The 24,259-nt window shown below is 37.0% G+C and overlaps 1 protein-coding gene across 1 annotated transcript in view; it reads left to right on the top strand.

Annotated features, from left to right (window-relative positions):
• CACNB2 (calcium voltage-gated channel auxiliary subunit beta 2) overlaps positions 1-24,259 on the top strand; it is a gene marked incomplete at its 5' end in the record, with an annotated part of 169,961 nt that overhangs the window by 124,004 nt on the left and 21,698 nt on the right. The window contains 6 exon segments of the mRNA XM_079107638.1: positions 8,079-8,201; positions 10,343-10,479; positions 13,047-13,123; positions 18,211-18,230; positions 21,692-21,772; positions 22,252-22,310. Of these exon segments, the coding sequence (XP_078963764.1) occupies positions 8,079-8,201; positions 10,343-10,479; positions 13,047-13,123; positions 18,211-18,230; positions 21,692-21,772; positions 22,252-22,310 (497 nt within the window).

Here is a 24,259-nt window from a genome sequence, read left to right as displayed (position 1 = left end):
ACGTATAGTTTTTGCTTCATATACATCTTTAACTTCCAAGTTCCATGGCTTTTAGAGTGATCCAATTTGAAATATTTATTTACCTCTTTTTAAAGTTCTAATTAATGTAGCTACTTTAACTTTAATAAATATTTGTGCATTTGCTTTCATGTTAATTATAAAAAAAAAAATCCTGATCAGACCAACCTGATTTTTCTGGTGATTTCGCCATTTGTCACAGAGCTTTGCACAGAGTAGTCACTGGATTGGTGCCCAACATTCAATTCCTGTAACACAAAAGAATCAATTCCTTAATTGATTCCTATGGCAGTTATTAATGCACACATAGCCCTATGGAAAATACTAGAAGGCTGTGTTAAAAAGTAAATAGGAATATAAATCACTCACTTGAAAAGGGTTAATAACCTACTTCAGAAATCAATCGAGGGAAATGGATAAAAATGCCCTCAAACACAGAAAGAATATATTTCTAGAAAATCAAAGCAAAATGGGAAAATGTGGTTTTCCAGCCATGTTATCTTAGTGAGAGATTATGCTTTTAACTCCATTACCTGTGTAATGGTGTTCATTATATTCTGGCATGACACAACTAGCATACTATAAATCCATGACCATGCCTCATACTAAGGCCTCGGATGCTGCCAGGCTAGCCAACTGTAATTTACTAGTCCATTTACTCTTCCACATTCTTACAAACTTGTATTGTATCACCTCCTGTCTCCTCAAGTGCCTGATACCTCCTTCCCTGACTTTAACCCCACCTTCCTATTTCATGGAGACACTGAAAGAATTAGAGGATGACGACCCACCAGTCACCTCAGTAATGATCATCTGTGCTCGTACATTCTGCCTCCCTGCTCTTGTGCAGAGCTGAACCCCCTCCCTCTAGGGCCTGGTCCTCGATCTGAGCATGGGGTGCTTCAGCTTCCTCCGTCTAAGCAGGGGCACCGCTTCTACAACTCTGTCCTCTCTTTCATGTATCATCATGTTTTCCTTCTCCACTGGATCATCCTCATCAGCATAGAAACAAGCTGCTTTTTCTCCTACTGTAAAAGAAAGAAACGTTACAGTACTTCTCCTGCCATTCATCACTCCATCTTTTTCTCCTCCTTGGAAGAATTGTTTATACCTAGGGTCCAATTCTGCTCCTCCTTTCTTCACTCCAGTATGACTTTGATTCCCTGCTAGCTGCTGAATTGGCTTTTGTCCGAGTCAGCAGGCACCTCTGGGTTGCAAGTCCACATGGTAGTTCTTGGCCTTCACCTTTTTGACCTATTAGTAGTATTTGACACCACTGATTGCTTTCTGCTGTTTGGAACACTATCTTTACTAATTTGAGCGGTCATTTTCCTTACCCTTGAATCCTTCGGAGCCTCTCTTGCTGGCTGGTGGCCCCTAGTTATGCTTGTTTCCTTGGTGATCTCATCCAGACTCATGGCTTTCCATGCCATCATGGTGCCTGGGACTTAGAACCTTCTGTCTGTAGCCCAGGTTTTTCTCCCAAACTTTCACTTTGAGGACTCTTCCACACTCTGCATAGGTGTTTCATACAATCTCATATTTTACTTGTTCAAAGCTTCTGGTGCTTGTCTCCTCATCACTGAAAACCTTCCCCATCCTTCCAATTGCTCCAACCCAAAACATCTTTGACTTTCACACCCGCATCAAGTCTGAGACAATCCTGTTGGTTCTATCTTGAAACCAACAGACACACCATTTTTCACTACATCCCTTGCCTCTGCCTCGAGTGACCATCATCTCTACCCCTGAATTTCTGTGGTAGCCTCCATCCCTGCCCCTGGCATCCCTCTTCAACTTCACAGTTCCCATAGTCCTCTTGACCTGTCAGCTCTTATCACTTCTCTGCTGAAAAGCCTCCAGTAACTTCTCATCTCACTTGGAATAAAAGCCAAACATCTCATCTGTGACCCGAGAGCTCTTACTGTCATCTTTTATTCTCTTCCCTGGCTCTCTCCATTTCAGTCATTTGGTAGCAAACTCAGCTGTCCTGCTCTTACTTTAAACATCCCGCAGTGGCTGTCCCCTCTGCTTGGAGTTCAAATATGTGCATTTCTTCGACTTCGTGCTTTTCTTCAAATATCCTTGATGCAGACTGTATGTCCTCCCCATTTAAAATTATACTTCCCTTCTCACCTTGCACCCTGAATTTCCATACTGTGTTTCTATTAGTATTTTTTCAACATTTATCACCTTCTAACATGTTACATGTTGCATTTGCTTATTATGTTTATTATTCATGATCTGCCTCTCCCCTCTAGAATGGAAGCTCCAGAGGGCAGGGAATCCATTGCTATCATTCACTATGTATTTTAGACTTGTCGGAAACAGTGTCTGATGTATAAATAATGAGCAACTTGCTGGGTGAATGAATCAATCAATCAGTGGATTCAGAGATTGTTGAGAATGCAGACGAGGTTTTCCCTACCACTCCATTTCGTGTTGCCTGTCCACCCTTCTCCGTGGTTACTCTCTACTCACATAACTTTGGTTTACTTTATTCATTATTTGAAATTATATCACTTATGGTATCTCTTTCACAGGCTGCATCAGTGCAGCGACTTGAGCCAGTAATAGCATACACAATAGATATTTGTTAAAGCAGTTATGGAGAAGACATTTGGATTTCTCAGATCAGCAGCATGTATAATTTTTATCATGATATTTTCGTGATTATTTGCTTATTCAGTCTGATTCAGCGTTTAGTTATCAGGGTACAAAACGATTGTTACATTCTTTTAATCCCATGATATGATGTTTTGCTGTTAGAAGAATCCTAAAACTAGGCTGGGGTTGAGACTCTGTCGTAGTGTTTGCCTAGCATGTATGAAGCACCAGGTTTGATCCTCAGGACCACATAAAAATTAAATAACGGTGTTGTGCCCATCTACAACTAAAAATAAAATTTTTAAAAAGGATCCTGAAACTACCTTGATCATTCGTAATCAATAAAGCAAAGATTTTTGAAAATTCAATGATTGGTAAGACTCAAAGTGAGATTTTTCACAACACAGTCTAGAAATTTTTGCCTGTCTACATGGATAAAATAAAGTTGAAATATTTCCTATATTGGAAGGACTTTTTTTCTTTTTTCAATATTGGTGATTGAACCCAGGAGCATTCTACTCTTAGTTATATCCTCCACCCTTTTTTATTTTATTTTATTTTGAGACAGTCTTTCTAAGTTGTGAAGTCTGGCCTCAAACTTGAAATTCTCTTGCCGCAGACTTCCAAATTGTTGGAATTACAGGCTTGCCTCATGGTACCTGACCAGGATTTTCGCTTATCACTACAAGTAGCAAAATGATACTGAAAAGTTGTAGAGAAGGACAACTGGAAATTAAAACATCAATAAGTACTAAATAAAGCATATAGCTATGATCTGATTCCTGAAGATATACACTTTTTACCTCTTTATTTCCTTAGTGCGTCTATGTAAGAGTCAAATGACTGTATGTGTCCTGTAACAGGATAGGTTATTTCACTTCTTTCCATTTATGAACATTTGTATTTATGGGTAACTTTGCAAATGGTAGTATCTTGTCTGTGTCTTTCCTTCGACTCTTGAGCGGTTATGTGAATTATAATTTCAGTTATGGATTTAGATTGTGCTGCAATTAGCAGTTCAAAAGGATATGTGACTGTTTTAGGGGAAAATACAATAGATTAAAATTTTAGAAGCATAGAGTAAGTTTTATAAGAAGTTATGATATACCATAGGAAAATCAATGTTAAAAACTTATTAGATTTTTTAACCTCTCTTCTATTGTATAATAGGTATTTGGGTAATATTTTTTTATAAATTTATGTTGAAAAGATTGCAAGTTGGGAATAGTTAATATTTAAGACAAATCCACTGTAGCTATTAAAACATAAACTATAAATTTCCTTTTATGTTTCTTTTATATTATTTCATAATTAAAATGTGAATACATGCTTTGCTATTTAGCATAGTATAATGAATCTTTGTAGTAAGAAATTAAGAAATCAATACATGGGACCCTAACTTTTTTTTTTTAATACTGGGGATTGAACCCAGGGGCACTTGACCACCGATCAACATTCCCAGCCCTTTTTAATATTTTATTTAGACACAGGGCCTCACTGAGTTGCTTAGGGTCCCAGTAATTTGCTGAAGCTGGCTTTGAACTTGTGATCCTCCTTGCCTCAGCCTCCTGACCTGCTTTTTTAATGGTAGATATTTTTTAATGGTAGATATTTTAATGGTAGATTTTTTTAATGGTAGATATTCTTCCACTTTCACATTTTTTAGTAAACTTAAAAATTATGTTGTATTTATTCAAATTATTAGTTTCACTACTAACTCATTAAGTTACTGTTTAGAAATAAAGCTAGAAATAGTACTATGAATTTATTCTATTTTCTGACCAGAGATATTTTTGAATTAATTGTATTCTCTTTATGATGGTAACTTTTTAAACAGACAAAGGCATAGTGATTCTAGAAGGTTGTGAGCAATTAAAACTTTTTCCTGTTATAAACCTTAAACATCTCTGACAGGCTCCAACAGGCCAGACCTCTGTGGAGGTAACAGAGCTTTCTTTGGATATGAGAAAAAACAAATCCTATGGGCACACAGCTGTCCACAGACATGCTCCTGGACATGCCAGACTGGCTTTCATATATATAGCTGTTAATGACTGGTCTGGCGTCTGTCTATAGGAAGAATAGAACATATGGCAGTAAGATTAAAGGACTGAGTCAGCAGAAGCATCTAGAACATGGAAAGCTGGGGGGCTCTGAATGGATGTTTCTGGACCATCCTTTCAGGTCTTCAGACCAATTGTACTGGGATTGGAGTCCAGGTGGGGAGGCAGGTGGTGAAACCAGGTACCCTAGATCTTCAGCAGCATTTTCAAGGCAACTAAATTCCTCTACTTATGACCAAGTGTAACCATCTGTCAGAAGTCCACCCTAAAAGTTATAAAGGGAGTAAAACTATGTAAGCAGCCACAGTTGAGCCACCTGCATGGAAGCTAAAGAATCCTGATACTGTAGCATATTGAGAGAGTGTATCCAAGGTTGTTACAAGAGAGTGAATGAATATTGCATATGATCAAATATTGCTACATAGCATATGCCCAGATGACAAAGAGAAGGTACCCAAAACAGGGCAAGAAAGCAGTTCCATTGTACCTTGGCATGGGTCAGAGAGAAGCAAAAACTAGTACAGTAGTCTGCCTTGACCTCAGATGCCTGATCCTTGACAGCAACAAAACAAGTTAGCAAAGAATCTAAGTAGAAGGAGACAGCAAAAGTAGACTCAAGCTACAAACTGACCTGAGAATAAAGTCCTTAGACTATTCAAGGAGTTAAATGAAAGTGGCATTAGGGACCATATTTGTTAGTGGGTTCTTGTGTTCTCCATCAGAAGATTCGGATAAAGGCACAACTTCAACTGGAACAAGACTCTTTACTGGTACTTATCTCTTCTTTCTTGGGCAGAAGGGAGACATAGCATTGATAGAGTATCAAACGGACCCCAAACAAAGAAGGGAGCTAGTTTTTATCCCCATGTAAGGGATACAGAGATGGGTTAGAGTCTAGGAATTTTAATTGACTTTGAGCTCATTTTCCAAGGTGTTTTCTTTGTGGGCACTGTGCATGCACTTAAACCTTGAAGGAGCTCAGTCAGTTTGGAGCCAAATGTTGCCTCTCTTCCAGTGGAATCGTCTTTGCCTTGTGGTAAGAGTGAGTGGCTGCAGCTGTCAGGACAACACATATGTGGGTGGGGGAGGGTAACAAATCATACAAGCAACAGGTGAAGAGTACTGGGAATTTGCTGTTTTGGTGACTCCTCCACTGTTGTCCTCTGTCATTGGAGAGACGATGTATCCTCGCTTTAATGACGCACCTGATTTTTGAGCCTGATTCAATGGTTTTAGAGTGAACAAGTGCCAGGTTAGCAAAAGGCACGTACTCTTAATAATTAACAAGTAATGAGTTAAGATGGAAGAAAAGAAAAAAGCACAAGATGTACTTTCAAGAACTAACAAGTTATGAGTTAAGGTCCCTAGAATGTATTTGCCTGTTGTAGTGGGGCTCAGGGGCCGACTACCTCAAGCCTTCCTCAAGAGTTTTTCTTTATACCTGTATTTCTTTATACCTGAGTTTTTCTTTATTCCTTTCTTCTCCACCTTACCCTCCAGCCATGACCAAACCTTCCAGACAAACCTCAGAGGGCCTGGAGTAGAGGGTGGGGAAAGGGACAGGGTTATTCCAGTTTTGAGTTCACCATTACTTTTGGTCTCGGGGTCTGCATGAGCTTTGCTTCCCGTGAGGTCTAGAACACCTTGCGGGTCCTTTTGTGAACCAGAGTTGTCAGTCTGTTACCACAGTCCCCTTTGTTCTCTGTCCCCAGGAGGCCTCTGTTGAGCTAAGGCTTCTTGACTTCTGTCTTGCCTCTCAGGACATTGCTCTCCTTTTTAAGGGGGAGATGGAGGAAAGAAGGACAAGAGAGAACATAAATGGCTACTGACCTCAAAACATTTATACCATAAAAATCAGTTATATCGGCTAATTTCTATGATATGTTAATTATTTCAGTCTGAAGAACATGATGGTACCAAGGAAGTGATTTGTGCTGAGCCTTAGTAGAGGAGGAATAAATATGGGGAACTGTTTACTTATATATTAATTTTGGTATATGGCAAAATATGCCACTTGAAAAAAATTCTACATTAAAAACTAGATAAAAATTACATATCTAATGATTATCGTTCTGGGAATAAAATTTACATATCTAGGGAAATGCCAAGAAAAAATGGAAGTAACATCATGCTATCAAGAATTTTCAGTGGTAGAACTATGAGTGACACATTTTTACAAAAAAAAATACGCACATATATATGCGTGTATTTTAAATTTCCACCTAACGAGTAGTACCCCTCGTATCATTAAAAATCATAATGGATACCAAAAATTGGCTTTTCAAATATTTAAATTCACTTCATGTCTACTGTGCCCATAGCCAGAGCTTGGTCCTCTTTTCCTACTATGCAAATTGTGAGTGGACCTGAGTAGGACTCTTAGCTAAGTTCCCAACCCAGACAGTAACAGCACAGATTAACTGTGGATTTTCTGGAAATAAAGTCAGACTGTCTCTGTTCTGACTATCCCTTGTCCTTCCTGGCAGGTCCAGATAGACACTCGTTGGGTAGAGAGAAACTGTTCAGAGGACATCCATTTGTCCATAATGTGAAATACAAATGCCAGTTAAGAGCAATACCCTTTTTTCACCATTTCTGAACTTACTTATTTTTTTTTTTCATCTTGAGGATAAGCAAGTATTGCTGATAGAGGACAAATGCTTATCTGTGACTTCTCAAGGCATCAAATATGAAGGATGACTTAATTAATGTTATCTTTAGTGGCTGAGTGAACTCAAGGAGGAAAAATAAAAGGTCACCACTTTCATAATTCCCTGTAGCCATGAATAATACTGCTGAAGTTGTAGCATATATTCTCTGATCCTTTTTTCCATCAAAATATTATATCTGAAGGGCTGGGGAGATAGCTCAGTTGGTAGAGTGCTTGCTTTGCAAGCTCAAAACCCTGGGTTCGATCCCCAGCACTGCAAAAAAAAAAAAAAAAAAAATATATATATATATATATCTGCAGGAATTATGTCATTAATGATTAATTAAAGTATTCATTAAAGATGTTTGGGATCCAAAGGCAGTCTCTGTGTCTTTTCCACTGAAACTAAAGAACTGGGCATTTGTATCTTGTTGACAATTCCTGATGTCCAGTTGCTACAAGCTCTTAGGTCGTAAACATTCATTTTAGTTCATCTTCATCTTCATCACTTGTAGTGCTTTCCAAGAGAACAACGACCTTTTTCTAGTTCAGAAATGGGTGATTATAGCTGAGAACTACTGCATACATTGGATATACTATCAAGTTGGAATGTGATAAAAAAAAAAATGCTGAAGAAAATGATTGTTACCAGTTTTTCAGTGTGTCTTTCATTTGATGGGGGAAGATGGGAAGGACGCTGTTATTTCTTTCCTTAATTTTTTCTTCCTTTTCCTCTTTAGACAAAACCAGTTGCATTTGCAGTTCGGACAAACGTCAGCTACAGTGCAGCCCATGAAGATGATGTTCCAGTGCCAGGCATGGCCATTTCGTTTGACGCAAAAGATTTTCTGCATGTTAAGGAAGTAAGGAAAATAATTTTAATTTCTGTCAGTTTTTCACCTTGAAACATCATTTTTCATTTCCTATTGCTGTGAAATAGCCTTGTGTAGCTGCAGTTGTATAACATACACTGAATCAGTGACTCTCAAAGTTTTCTGATATAAATGTACATTTTTAAAGTAGAAAGGAATCATGGGCTTCTGGCAATAACTTCAGGGCTCCCTTGGGCTCTGTGGCCCAGAAATCGGGAACTGTTACAGTGGATGATCTTTTTTTATGCTTAACCTCTACTTTTTCTTTTAAGGTTTAACCTTGACTCTGTGTAGTTTTTCCTGATGTCTGAAGTTTAGCCATCTGGGGAGAGTTTAATAATATCCAGAATTCATGTCTCTTCTCCCTGCTGACAATGTCTAAACTCAGACTACTGGTGCCCTTTCTCCTCCTTAGGTGATAAATTTCTGCAGTGAAAGGGAAAATGGTAGAAATTGGAGACAATGAGACAAGTAAGAGATATTAGGAAAATTATTTTCCTCTATGCCACATGTCTCTACCTGCAAGTTGACAACAATATAATCTATAAATTGGAGCAATTCACCCTTATGCTTAAATTTTGTTTGGTGTCAACATATATGAAATACCTGCTATGTGGAACATTATGTTAAGTGACAGGACGTCCCCCTACATAATACTCTTTGTGTGTACATGAGATTTTCTTGGATCTGGAGGGATTTACAGTCAGAGCACTTCCATCTCAAGGATGATATGTCACAGAAAGCATATGTAAATTTAACTTATCAATGTACTCAAGGCTACAAAGAGGCAAGGACTGCCAATTAAAAGAGCCTATCATTTCAGTAACATTAAAGATATATAAATATTAATTAGAAAAAGTTTTCAGAACTGATGGTGCACTTAGAACCTAACTATAACAAAAAATTAGATTAACACAAGGTCCCCCTCTTATGGCTGATGCTCAGAGGAGGATCTCTTTCTACCCTGGCAACACAAGCAATAAATGTTGGCATGGATATGGGGGAAAAGGTGCACTTGTACATTGCTGGTGGAGTTGCAAATTCGTGCAGCCACTCTGGAAAGCAGTATGGAGAATCCTCAGAAAACTTGGAATGGACCCACCTTTTGACCCAGTTATCCCACTCCTTGGTTTATACCCAAAGAACTTAAAATTAGTATAATACAGTGATGCAGTCACTTCAATGTTTATAGCAGCTCAATTCACAATAGATAGATTGTGGAACCAACTAGATACCCTTCAACAGATGAATGGATAAAGAAACTGTGATATATATACACAATGGAATATTATTCAGCTTGAAGAATAATATGGCATTTGCAGATAAATGGATGAAATTGGAGAATATCATGCTAAATGAAATAATCCAATACCAAAAAGCCAAAGGCCAAATGTTTTCCCTGATAAGTGGATGATGGTACATAATGGGGGTGGGGGGTAAGAGAAAAATAGAGGAACTTTAGATTACATAGAGGGAAATGAGGGGGAGGGGGCAGGGGTATGAAAGATGGTGGAATGAGACAGACATCATTACCCTATGTACATGTATGATTTACATGAATGGTATGAATCTACATCATGTACAGCCATAGAAATGAAAAGTGGTACCCCATCTGTGTACAATGAATCAAAATGCAGTCTGTATAAATAAAAAACAAATTTTTAAAAAGATGAAAAGCACAAAGATAAATTTTGCCAACACAAAACACTTCAGGTAGATTTCAGTATTTATAGGTCTCACTCTTAATTATTCTAGTTAATCTGATTATTTAAGGGAAAAATCTCTGTAACTCTTCGTAGGTCCCGATGGCCTCTTACTCAGAAGGGCTATTAATCTCACCCTCGAGAGCTTGTCCTACTCATGGTGACAGTAGCAACTGTGACAGAATTCGACCTCATCTTACAGGTAGCACCAGGCAAAAGAAGAAAGCAGAAAGCCTTTAATGGACTGCTGAGCACACCAAATGCGTTAAACCCATGAACCCAAGGGCTTCTTGAATTATGATATTTGAGGCATAGTTCATTGTAGTCGCCACATTCTCTCTCCATTGAAAATGGTTAATAAGGAAGAAAAAGGATTAATAGATTTGAACTTCTGTGCACTAATTGTACCACTTCTGATTTTGTGTTTAGAAATTTAATAATGACTGGTGGATAGGGCGACTAGTTAAAGAAGGCTGTGAAATCGGATTCATTCCAAGCCCAGTTAAACTAGAAAACATGAGGCTACAGCATGAACAGAGAGCCAAGCAAGGGAAATTCTACTCCAGGTATGAGAAAAATGTCAAGTGTTTGTGCAAAAGTTCAGAGTATAACATCATATATACTGTTTGTATTCTACAGTTTTTATTATGTATTTGAAAGTAGCCTGGTGATATGGTCTATCAATAGTGTAAATACTATATTTTGAAAACTTCATCCCATTTGGAAGAAAATTAAGTTAAATATGATCATTAATGAAAATAGCTAAGGTCATACAGTATTAAACTCCAGCTTCAATGCAGGGGAAATCTGAAGTCCTAATCATTTGCTGAAAATACTCTGGCACAGAGCAGCCGTGGTGACTAATCCTAGTGTCTGTAGCTGCCTGGTATGGCAGAGAGATGTTTTAGAGATGACAGTCTCAGACATGATTGGCAAATAGCAGTTCTTGTCATCTGTTAGTTTCATTTTCACCTAAGAAACTCAATTTTCAGTTCTATCCACTGTTAAGCATTTAAAGAGATACTAAGTATGAAATAAGTTAAAATTGCCTCTGCAGATAGCAATTATATGAATTATGTAATTGGCTGGGGCTGAATAATCCTTCCTAGGAGGCTTGAGGTTATTTACCCTTCACTGGAAGACTCACTAGGGGGGCTGCTCAGACATGTAGTGAATTTTAAGGTGAAACCTATGCAGACAAGTCCAAGGACATGACAAGCTTCTCTCCACATGAAGGATGGACTACAGGCAAGACTTTTGTTTAATCTGGACAGCCAGGTTTCTGTTTTCTCTGGTTTATATCTTGTTTGTTTATATGATGATGCAAATTCCTTTGTCAATGATAATATATTAAATATTAGCAAGGATTTTTTTTTCTCCAAGTATCAACAAGTGAAATGGAATGTTTCAGTTTGAATATCCATCCTCATTAACTAGCATTTATAACTGTCAAGCTCATAGCATCTCGTAACTAATTCCAGGGTTACCTCTTCATATAGCAGTGTACTCTTTCCTTTAATTGCCAGGATTCTGTCACATCTTTTTACACAAACTTGGCTAAGTGTGTAAAATCACTCTTGCATTTACAGGTTTTTATATTTGTCTCCTAATATTAAAAAAAAAATTAAGACATAGATTCTGGGCAGTGTTTCAAAACTCTGATAAATTATAAAAATGGACAGAAATAAAAGACAATAACATTTGGTTGGAGAACTTGACATTTTAATACAATTTAAAGTTAAGGGCAAATCTGCATCCTGGACATTTTAACAATGAGCAATATCTGTCAAAATTTTACACAGCTCAAATAATATTTTGACTATTAAACTGAAAAAGAATGTAAAATAAAACCACACTTAAACTGAAATTAGATCTAGTACTTTAGAAAAAGAAAACAATAAACTTCTGGAAGAAAATGTTTTGGTCCTGGTAATAGGTGTCCTTACATAACTGGCAGAAACTGCCTTTATAAATACCACTTCTTATTTTACATACTGTTTGGCTCCTTATTAAATATATAGGAGTATCTCTTAAAAACCTTAAAAAGATATAGAGCACTCCTGCTGCTCTATATATAATAAGTTTTTGACGTTTCATGTTTGTTTGATATATGAAAATGCTAGAATAAAAGCAATAAAATTCAGTTTTTTACTCGTATTTACTGTTGCTTATATTTCATATTAATATTCACTAAGTAAACATTGCCCTTTGATGCCACAGACACTGTTAAGAATTCTACAGCTACATCCTTGTTCATGTATAATAAACATTAAACAATGGGATCATTTTGCCCAAATTCTGTGTCATTCTTTTAAGCTGCTCCTTGTGATCTTCATGTGTGAAGGGGCCATTGAGAAATATGTTATTTACATTCTTTTATACTGATGAGAACCATAAATGCTATTGTTTTAATATTAGCTCCAAAAGTTCTAGGATACAGAAATATATCTTCTATTGAATTTTAGAATTTGGTGGTTTTCAAATGTCTTCTCTTCAGATATTTTCTAAATTAACCAAGTTTAATTCTCCACGTTAGCCATGCTTATGAAATGTCCTGGCTACTATCTGCTGATTAAATCAGAAGGTACTCTGTTTCACGTTTCTTCGTATGTCTTAAAGATTAGCAAGTTTAAAATTGCTTTGTTTTACTTTTATAGGTTTCCCATGAAGGCTTGAGTACTTTGAATCTTAGTGTAATAAAAATAATCAAGCTAAGACAAAGGAGCTGTAACTAAACAAGAAGGAAACATTCAACTTGGGTGTTAGCCTTAAGAGTCTTTGTATTCACTAATTCAGAAGGCTCCACATTTAACAAGCAAAAGAAATCTCTGATGTTTAGCCATCTGTGATCTGGCTAGAGGACCCGAAGCCTGAAGAAATTGTCCTACTTTGCTTCCATTCTCTCGGGTTTTTTAGAATTAAACCCTGCATTTGAAAACAGAACAGGGACTATCACATAATTCTTTCAAGTACTCAAGAATCTCTACCTGGAAATTACCATCACATCTTTGTAAAAGAAGAAATAAATTTTAAAGTTCAATAAAAACACAATTAAGTAGTGTGTCTATTGAGTAGTGTGTTTTAGAATCTGAAATAAGTGTCAGATTTAATATGAGTTTTTGCTTTACTCCAGTAAATCAGGAGGAAATTCTTCATCCAGTTTGGGTGACATAGTACCTAGTTCCAGAAAATCTACACCTCCATCATCTGGTAAGTAGGTGATAAGTGCTGAACAGTACAGACTGCATTTCATGCTTCCCCTAGTCTTATCTAGGTTCATGAATTCAAATACACTGAATCACTGTCAATCCTACAAATGTTAAAATGTATCAGAAATAATAAAAACCCTTGTGGAATTAGCAACAGTATGAGACATTTTTTTCTGACTTGGTAGTGGGGGAAGTATGTCAATTATGTCAGTTTACTCTGAGTTACCGTAGATGATCATGGCAATGAATGATCATGGGTGAATGCCCACCAACTATCATAGTATAATGTGAGTTGTAGGCTTCAGAATGAAATAAAAAGAGAACACAGGGTTCAAACCTTAGAAGAGTGAGGAATTGAACAATCAAGGGAAGATGGAGTGATCAGCTTCCCAGAAGACACACCAGACAGGCTCTGTGAAAGACAGACAAAGCACAGAAATATCAACAAAAACTTGAAACCTCTTGTGGGCAGAGTGACGCTACTTATTTTTTCCAAAGCAATGTTTTATTCTTATGGGTGCTAAATAAAATAAAGGATAACATTTAAAGCTGAATTTCAGATAAACAATGAATTTCAGATAAACACTACAAATTTATGAATATTAACATAAAAATTGTTTATCTGGAAGTCAAATTTAAGTACATTTTATTTGTTTTATGTGGCAACTCTAGCATTTTGAGTAGAGCCTAGAGTCTATATAAGTAGAAGATTCTCTGTCTTAGCATGAAAGCTCATGATCAGTGCCTTGATTTTCTAAAAGACATAACTGGGGGTCAGTAAGATTGTAAGGATTGGCTGCAAAATGATCCTGTGTGTGACTCCCAGAAAGGTGAAAAGGAGAAAAGATCAAAAAAGAGAGAATTATGCCTCTATAGAAATTGAGAAATTAGCAGTACCCTGACTACTATGTCTTAAGAACAGGATTCCTCTATTACTAATAATCATAACAAGTTCCTGAATGTTGATAGCTTTTAGAAACCAGAGATTTAGCAAAAACTACAGACATTTTTAAGTGAGCAAATCTGAGCACAATGAGAAATTAGGATGCATATGATGTCAAAAAACAATGAGTTTATAACTTGCAGCAATTCTAAGATGCTCAAAATGAAGTAACTGTGCTTGAAGTGAAGATTACAGTACCATAGCTATTATGCAAGGCTTATCATTGATCTTGACCATCTTATCATTGACCTTGATCATTGTGGAGAAGGTCTTCACAGAATGCATAGGGGAAAGGAACCTAATCCTGCTCCACTAAATGTGTAAAGCTGGCACAGATTCCTATATAGACCTCTTACCTTTCCTATATATGTGAAAGAATGTCTCCAGGATTCCTGAGGACTGCTACTAGTCTCCTAAAATGGAAAAATGCTACATCACATTGCGATAAAGCCCCTCTTCGTTTCCTCTAACCAGAACATTTCCTGTTAGCCATCTAATCATTTTAGCCATATAATGAAAAGCAGTGCATGCATTTTGGAGAATAAGTTCATGTATATGTGAAATAACATTTTATTTTATACTCATGTTTGTCACTACTAAAAATAAGTTCCATGAAGAGTGTAATAAAATAAAGATGACTTTAAACTTCACCACAGTTTTATACAGATACAGGACTTTGGAATAAGCTCTCTGAATACCAAGAGAATAAAATTCTTGTGACTGACCGACCTGGAGATGTGATCAACTATGAATTGTATAATAAGCTTATCTTTTCTGTGGTATTTTTCACATCAATAATTCAATAGATCCAAAGTAAACCTTCAGAAAGTTCTAGAGAGAAGTTCCAGGGACAAATACCCCACCTATCAAGAGTGGATTGGTCTGCAATTTAATCTTTTTGTTTGCCAGAGGCCCTATCTATAATTCCCCTCAATCATTGCTATACCAAGGAATATAAGCATCTAACTGAAGTAAATATGCTTGGATGTTCTTAAGGATGTGGAAAGGAAAAATTTCTACTTCACATTTGCGTAATGGGATGGTATGCCACACCTACATGTGTGTAGACACATCATCCTTGAACTCTGCTCACCCTGACCCAGGTTCTGAGATTAAACAAAATTTACCTTTCAAAAAATGTTCCCAAGACTCTGTCATAAATATATACATACATACATACATATGCATGCACATATACATACATAAATGCTAGTAAGGAAAAATGAAAAAGCTATTTTCAAATATATGGAGGTGTCTTTTCCAAGTAAGTATTAATGTCTGCAAGGAATGGAATACAGGTATGAATTTAAAAAGCACTAACATTCCTTAGTAAAAGGAGAAACATGTGAATCCAATGTACTTATACAGAACTGTGAGGAAAGCTTGTTTCTTTAATGTGTCTGAAAGTGACCACATGTTCTAGAATCTCCAAGTTTCAGAATAAACTCAAATGCTTTTAGACTTAACTAAAAGTCAGAACCCGTAAATTGGAATGTGTCTATTTGGGATGTGGGCCCTTGTGTGGAAAATAAAGATAAATTTCAGTCCCGACCCAGGCTATGGTGTGGGTAGCCAAACATCTGGGCAACATCACAACATTTATGCATTTCCACTCTTCCTTGTAACAAATCCATCTGATCATCACCGCAGACAGGGTTTAGTGGGCAAAGCATAAAATTCAGTTCACAAACTTTGCCATCCCAGAGAGCTGTCAACCTTGACCTCCAACTAGGCATCCTCAGTTCAGAATTGTCCCTTGATTGTAGCCTTACTAAGCCCAATAAAAGGTGGAAAGAGAGAAAGAGTATGTGGGAATTTATGGCCAGAGGGAAATGCATTAATATTGGTTAAGACCTGTAAGACTGTTATAGGACCAATAAAATAATGGTGCAGATCCTCTCCTTAGTCCAGGAAAGTTACTAACAGCGATCTTCTTTGTTGGGATTCAAGAAAAACCATTCCTCAAGACTTCATTTTTCAGACTCTTCCAGGATAATCGTTCAATAAGCCCATAAAAAAAATACCTATATGAACAAAGGATTAACCCTAGTGTGGTATAAAAGCCAGGTAGGTTCAAAGCCCTGGGCACATTTTATATTTTTCTTGGCACACCACATACTGAACCTTTTAGTTACTCCACTTGCATAGACAGCAAAAAAGAAAGACCTGTTTACTAGGTAAATATGTGGAATTTATTTAGTTCATTAGTACTTTCCCTTGACAAAAAACATACCTCATCTACTATGTGAGCCAAAACTGGTATTGTAATATTGTACAAACAGTGCCAGGTATTCACTCCATCACAGGTTTTTGACCTTATCAAATGAAAAAGAGCAATTAAATGAGGTCCTAATTTCAGGGCTGAATGATCTAATATACATAACTACAAAATTGAAAAATAACATGATGCCTGTCAGATGATCTCCCATTCTTTGGAAGGTAAAAAGAGGCTATTGTGAGCAGCAGTTCAGCTTGTGTGTCAGGAATGGTAGATGTGTTGCAACACCAAGCAGTCTGTTGTTCCAAATGGTAAAGTATTCCTTCAATCTGAATATACTGTGGTTTTTTGTTAGAGGGTTAGCATGTATGATGTGGTGTTTTCCTGTGGTGAGTAAATTTCCTTCTCCCTGATTTACTCTCAACCATAAAGTAATTTTCTAGTGAGCTCAAACTCTGTGATACCCTCCTGAGTCCTGACACCAAGTATGTGACTCCCTTGAGGAAGCAAAAGGAATTGAAAGTGTGCACTCAGATTGAGAAGAGACCTCACCCAAAGGGCTGCATGGCATAGGGACAAGAATGGACTCACTGAGGCAGGAGAACTAGGTTCTGAGTCCTGGTCCTGCTGAGTTGTCGCTGAGAACAAGTTGCATAAACTCTGAGTTCAGCTTTTAAATCTTAAAAATAAGAGGGTTGAAGTTGATCTTTAAGTGCTTCATAGTTGAAAGAATTCTATCATAATTACATGTGGAAACATTTTTATAAAACTCTGAGATTATGTATTCTTTTTTCATTTGCTACTTTTTAGAGCTATATTTTCAGGTTGAATGATTTCAAGTGGAATCACATCAAGCAACAATCCAAAACCTTCACTTTACAGTGGGGAAGAGCAGTGGCTCTCTTAAGTCTTTGTGCCCTCCACTCTGCCTGCTGGGTCATATCCAGTGGCTTTATAAGTCCTCACAAGTCTTATTGTTTTCATTAGACTGGTATCACTTGGATATCATTAGATCCAGTGTTTTCCAATTAATCTTTGATCAGGTCTTTCTGAGGGTGCACATATCATTCATTTTAATCCTATCTATTCTGGAACCCTCTCTGAATCATTTGCCATGTGTATGACTCCTTTGCTTGGATTGAGGAATTTTCTATTCTCTTTCCCTCAAATACCTGTTGCAATTGTAGTTAAACCTTTTCACATGGCCCTTATTTTCCACAAAATTAAGCAAATTAGAAATCTGAGGCACATCCTGTTAAGTTCCAATATAGTTGCCTTTTATCTAAAACTGGGTGAGATACTGTACAAAGTGAAGCTGAATGTTCTGTACCATAGTTTTATATGGTTGATATGGAGAATATCAAACATTATATTTAAACTATAAATTAAAAATGTTTTTCAGAATATTCAAGAGATTTAGCACGAAACAGATTTGTTCAAGCAAACATCTAAGGGTATCTTTAAGTTTTGTCAGATTTGAGTACATTGCATTCTTAACGTGCTGTACCTTTTAAATTTTACTTCTTTGTGCAGTGTTGAACACTTATGATAGATTTTTTACAGTGGTTAGTTTGTTTTCATTTTATTTTCTTTAACCTGTTTTTCCTCTCCTGTCCACCTGATGAATTTTTGAATTGTTTGTCTGTATATAGCTATGACATAGATGCTACTGGCTTAGATGCAGAAGAAAATGATATTCCAGCAAACCACCGCTCCCCTAAGCCCAGTGCAAACAGTGTAACGTCACCCCACTCCAAAGAGAAAAGAATGCCCTCTTTAAGCAGGTAACACAAACTTCCCAGCTCCCGTTGTCCACCCGCTCAACTGCACTGCGTCACATTTCTAGTCCTGTTGACTGTCTGTGTCCTTTGACAAGCAATAACATGCATGCTCTGTTATTCTTTGTTTCTTTTCCACGCTGCTGTAGCTAAGCAGAAGCAGAAATCGGTAAGTTTACATTGACATAAGCTGTGTTTATCCTGCCACTGGCATCATTAGCATTAATTCCCACCGTTTTATTAATACAATCATTTCTGCCCTAAGAAAAGAACCTATCAACAGCTAATTGAGTCCATGCATTTCAAACCAACTAAATTCAGTGACCTGTTAAATAATACCATTACAGTACTTATCCTTTTTGATGGAATAATATCTACCACCAAGGGAATTTGTTTCAGCATTCAAGGATGTCCAACACTGACAACTCCATATAATGCACCTCAATTGTGCATGCTTATTCTGTCTGTCTTTGTCTTTCTTTTTTCCGGAAATTTAACTTATAATCAAGCATATTAAAGCAGTTACTAGATACTGATTTATGATATCCAGATACATAGCTTGTACTAAAAAAGATTATTCAATATTTAATTTAGTCAGTATTTAAACTTCTAATCCACTAGGTGCAAAATCTGCAGATGAACAAGACCAGTGGAAAACTGCAGGCTTGTTTTGGCGGTTTACTGTGAGTTTTTCCTATTGTCATATATAAATACTCTCCCAATGTTCTTGCCTTCTCCATCAGTCAGATTTCAGCATCTCACCTGTTGGACAATGGGGCTGGTGGCCATGCATAGAGCCTTTGCCATTGGCCAACCAAGATGCTAAGCACTGATGCTGCTTGTCCCCTGACTGGAAATTCCAGGGATTTCCTGAGCTCTCTTTACACCAGATAGCCTGATTCCTTTCAGCATGTTTTGTAGCTTCAAAGCATTATTTTTTAAAGGAGCACATACCCCCAGATTTACATTTTTTTCCCCTTCTTACCACTTTCCAGAAGCTACTCTGCTGACTTTTAGACTCATATTTCTTAATGTCACCAAGTCTGGCACAACCATAGGAATATTCTGGCACACATATATGAAGTAAAGTCTACTCTCTGCCCCATAGTATCTCAATACTAAAATCTTGTCCTCTGCAAACAGTGTTTTACTCTGTAGAGGAACTCAAAGGTTATTAATAAAGTGTCAGATACTGAACCCTACACTTGCATTTTTTGTTTTTTATAAATTATGGTTACCTTAAGAAGGGAAAACCTCAAAACTCAAGACAAAACTTAAAACACTTCGATTTTTTGTGTTAGCACAGAAAGCCCCAATTTGATATTCATCCACACCAGTGGGCCTACCTCTCTGGTCCTATTTTCTGATCATAGCTAAAGCTTGAAGCCAAGTGACCAGCAGTGTCCATAGGTTAGGAATGTAGAAAACCATCATTGCTAGGCCACTCTGGACTTCACAGAATAGGAACAGCCACTTAAAACCATGATGTTAAGATAGTGTTTGAAGTTTGCTTACCCTTAAATTTCAAAACTTTTAAAAAAGGTTTATCACAAAGTTTCCACTAAAAAAATTCAAACAAAATAGGGTGAGCAGGAAAGGGTAGATAAAAAGATGTACTCATCAATAGGGCACAAAGTACCAATATTCCATCAAATAAGGTAATTTCTGTAGCTACCTTATTAAGAAGCCAATTGATTACCAGCATGGGTAACCCTTTGCTAGTTGACAGTCACAGATTGGAGGCAAAGAGCTATCAAATATGGCGCCACTTCAGAGTTAAAGGCTTGGAAGTAAAATTTCTTGGTAGCTGTTATTAAAAATGCATGCAATTTATATTCCTAATTATAATGGTGGAAAAGGTGTTCTTATACTGCATAGTTACAAGGACTTGGCTTCTAAACATTTTCAGTAATACCCAGGTGGTATAAAACGTAATAACTGAATAAATATGCTTATGATGCCTTGGGCACTGGTATTCATTCTTCTTATGTTATCAGATCTGTGGTAAACTTCAATGTAGAGCTCAGGGGGAAAAGAGCTTGAGATTCAACAATAAGACTGTTTTCTGTGTTTTAGATTGCTTTTAGAGTGGTGCTTGTGTGGCCATTTGTGCTGTCACTGTATTATGTTTGTCTCTTTTTTTCTGTTCAAAAAAATGTATTCTACCTTTATGTGTCTATTTAAAATTAATTTCAAGAGTTAGGTAAATTTTAATCAGTAAAATGCGACAGCACAGTCACAGTAATATTTTTTCTCCCCTCTGATTGATTGTGCTGTCTACAAATATTGGTGAAATCTCAGACAGAAGCTATGGAATTTGAATGCTTTTTAAATCCCTCCATAAGCAACTTAAATTCAAACAAAGTGAAAAAGTTTGTAATAAGTGATTTTAAGCAACAAGAAAATGTCTTCAGTGACAGGCTGATACAAAATTACATTTGCCACAGCAGTTTATCAAATTCTTAAAATAGTTAAATAGTATTGTTCTTTTGGTGCATGTCATTCTTTAAATATATATTTTTTCAGGAACTCCTTTATGGAGTCATATAGAACAAAAAGTCTTAATTTATTTATCCCAGTGTCTAAGGCTACATCTATTGCTCTCCTGCATTTCTTTAAAAAAAAAAAAAAAAAAAAGATTATTTCTGGGTCAATGTAACCTTTTCTGTTATCAAAAGAATATAATATACAAATACTATCAAAAAATCAATCTTAATGTAATCAAATTAGGTATTATATAATTTTTTAAAAAAATTGTATTTGAAGCAAGCTGAAAAGTGTTGATAGTTTTAGAAATTACAACGAAATTTAGCTCCTCCCCTGCTCTTCCAAAAACAAAAAAAATTACTGCAGAATACATGAATTAGTTATGCAACAGAAACACTACCTAAACTACATTTGAGAAGCATATTACATATGCAAGTTGATAATGAACCTTTTGAGGCCACTGAAGCATGGCCTGAATATATTATTACACATTAATCACCTTCCTTCTCAGACACAAGTCTACATTTATGTTTTTAAATGCCAACATATAGAAACTAAAAATCCAAAGCTTTAAATACTAACCTGGGAACAGTGATCATAAGTTCTGTTTACTGGAGCATACATTCATGCCAATTTAAATGCTCACAATAAACAAAATTTCAAATATTTGGTAGTGAGATTCAATGTTTTGAAATTAGGTTTTATGCAGGTAAGACCAACATCTAAGATGCAAAGATAATGGAAGATTTCTTTCTTCCATAATTAACCATGGTCATCTCAACTCTTCAGAAAACTCAAATGCATTTGAAAGCAATATTAACTTCCAGTCAAGCTAAGGAACCTATTTTGCATGAGGCATGTTTTCTGTTTGTTCTACAACTAGTTTTGTTCAAAAGTGCACTTTATGCTTTTGGAACTATTATGATAATAGCATTTCTTGAGATGAGCAAGAAAACCTATGCACTATTCAATAATGTGAAACTCAGGAAAATAAACCCACCAATCTTTGATTGGGTTTATTTAGAAAAGAAGCAAGTAGAAAAAAGTTTTAAATGTCTCATTAAGAGTTCAGCAAAGTTACCTTATTACATGTCAAATGCATTCCATCTGTGAAACATCTAAACACATCTCCTCTCTCTGCAGACAGAGCACACCCCTCCTTATGATGTTGTACCTTCCATGAGGCCAGTGGTCCTAGTAGGCCCCTCTCTGAAGGGGTATGAGGTGAGTATCGGCCCTCTGTAGCACATTTGACTTCCACATGCTGAACTGCTCCATGACTCTACCTCCCGCTTTGAACTCTGTAATTTGAACTTAAAGAGCTCACAGCAGCAAAGCTTTTTTTTTTTTTTTTTTTTTTTTTTTTCAAGCTGTGATATACCTTGCTTAATGTGTCAGTCTCCTGGCTGTTGCTTGGGAAATTTCTGCTAGCTACAATTTACTCAGTCCAGGAAATCGTATTAAATGGAGAGTAACTGAAACCACTTGGCGTGTAATTTATTGCCACTAACGCATCAGGATACATTTGGGGAACTTTGTCTTTTTAATTGTCTTTGCATTGGAACTTAGAAACAGAAAAATGTGGTAACCTCACATGCTTCTTTTTCCATACAAAGCTCTGGTAATTCTAAGAGTTCTTAAGCAAAATTGTTTTATTGTAAATAGTGATGTTTTGTCATAATTTATTGCTTTCTCAATTACAGGTCACAGATATGATGCAAAAAGCATTGTTTGATTTTTTAAAACACAGATTTGAAGGGCGGTGAGTATTTCAGAATATTGCCCTTTGTGGATTTTTGACTTTACAATCACCAAACCGTAGTGGGAAGGCATGTGATATCAAGGGTAAACTGCTCAATGTCTATATGATGACAGGCAATCGTATAGATTTATTCATTTATTCAGTTGAATCAAAATCAATAAATATTTGTCATATTTCCTTTCTACATCTGCATCCCTGGAAAATGCAATTCCTGTACTTACATTCATAAGCTGAACTTTGCCATGGCCTTCAGTTCGTAATCAACCAGCTCATCATAAATAAATAACCCTTTGTCATTCACTTTACCACTCTTCCCAAGACTTTTTCAGCATCTCTTCTCTTCTGAAACCTTAGCAACCTCTCATCTCAATCTCTTTTTACAACTTCAGTTCCTGTGTCATTGAGAAAATGGGCAAACAGAGGAAGTCCCACCACAACTATCCCTGGTTGCATGTTTGCCAGAATGTTCTGCTTACTCTTAGGATATATTTCTAGCATGGCCAACCCACTTCCCAACCACTTGAGCACTAGATCCCACTCCCCATATCCTCTCATTCGAACTAGCTAGATACAGCTACCACACTCCTTCCAGGTCTGTGCATCAGTATTTCCTGTTCCAATAGAAACTCCATCCACATACAAAAATGCATTTGACTTCACATTTCCCACCAATTCTCATTTTTCTTCATTCTTTTCAGCAAGGCTCACTGAAAGAGTTGTGTATACTTGCTTGCTCTTCTTTCTTCTCTCATGTCTATTCCAGTTATGCTGTCAACCACACTATTCAACCAGAGCTAGTCAAGATCACCAGTGACCTGCACATCGCTAAATCCAGGGGTGAATCCTCAGTCCTTACATTACTTGACCACAAGCAATAAATGACACGGTGGACCATTTCATCCCTTTTTAAACAGTTTGCTTGGTTTCTGGAACCACTTTTCTGGTTTTCCTTCTGTTGCACTAGCTGCTCCTTTTTCTCCTCTGCTGGTTCTTCCTCACCAGATAGACATCTTGGAGAGCCCAAGGCTAAGCCCTTTGGTCTTTTCCCTCTTTCAACTACACTCACTTTTAAGTATCTTTCCTCTTTGCTGGTATTTCTCTGAATTCCAGACACAGATACCAAACTCCTTACTCAACGTCACCACTAAGATGTCTGCTGGACCTCCAAACTTCCCCCCAAACCTCCCAGTCTTCCCAATCTGATTTAATAGCTTCTTCAGCTTTCAGTCCTCAAGCCCTTCAGCCCCATATCACTGAATTATCCTTGACTCTTCTTTCTTATATCCTCCATCCAAATGCTGTTGTCTTCATCTTCAAAGTACATCCATTTCTAACCACTCCTCTTCTACTCTATCCTTTTGATTTGAACACCATCATGTCTTCCTTGGACTTGGCTTAGTGCTTTTTTCATTACTCCCTTAGTCTATCCTCAGGTCAGCAGCCTGAATGCCTGAATGTCCCTGTTAACTGTGGGCTGGAGCTCAACATTCCCTTGTTCATGACTTCTCACTCAGATTGAAAACCGAAATCTTTTTTATGGCCTCTATGACCTCTGGGATCTGACTCTGCACACACCCTTTATCCTCATTTCTTTCACTACACTCCCCTTTGCTCTTTTTTGCTTCAGCCACTTACTTCCTTACTGCTACATGACTGTTCCCAGACAGCTGACATCCACATCCACATTAGGGCTTCTGCACTTTGCAGTTCCCTCTGCTGGGAACGCTTTTCCCTCAAATATCCTCCTTGGTGACGTGCATATGTGCACACACGTACACTCTACTTTTTCTTTTTATGTATTTTACCTATGTTCTAGTCACAGAAGAGTGATGATAATATAAATTCCAGGATAGAGGTTCTTAAACTTTTGTGAACTGTGTGCCTAGAACACTACTTGATCTGAACAATGAATGAATGAATGCTGAATCAATCAATATCTACTACATACT

Source organism: Sciurus vulgaris (assembly GCF_902686455.1).
Source record: "Sciurus vulgaris genome assembly, chromosome: 12".
NCBI lineage: Eukaryota > Metazoa > Chordata > Mammalia > Rodentia > Sciuridae > Sciurus > Sciurus vulgaris.
The sequence above is the reverse complement of the archived record's forward strand: the minus strand, read 5'-3'. Positions and strand labels throughout refer to the sequence as shown.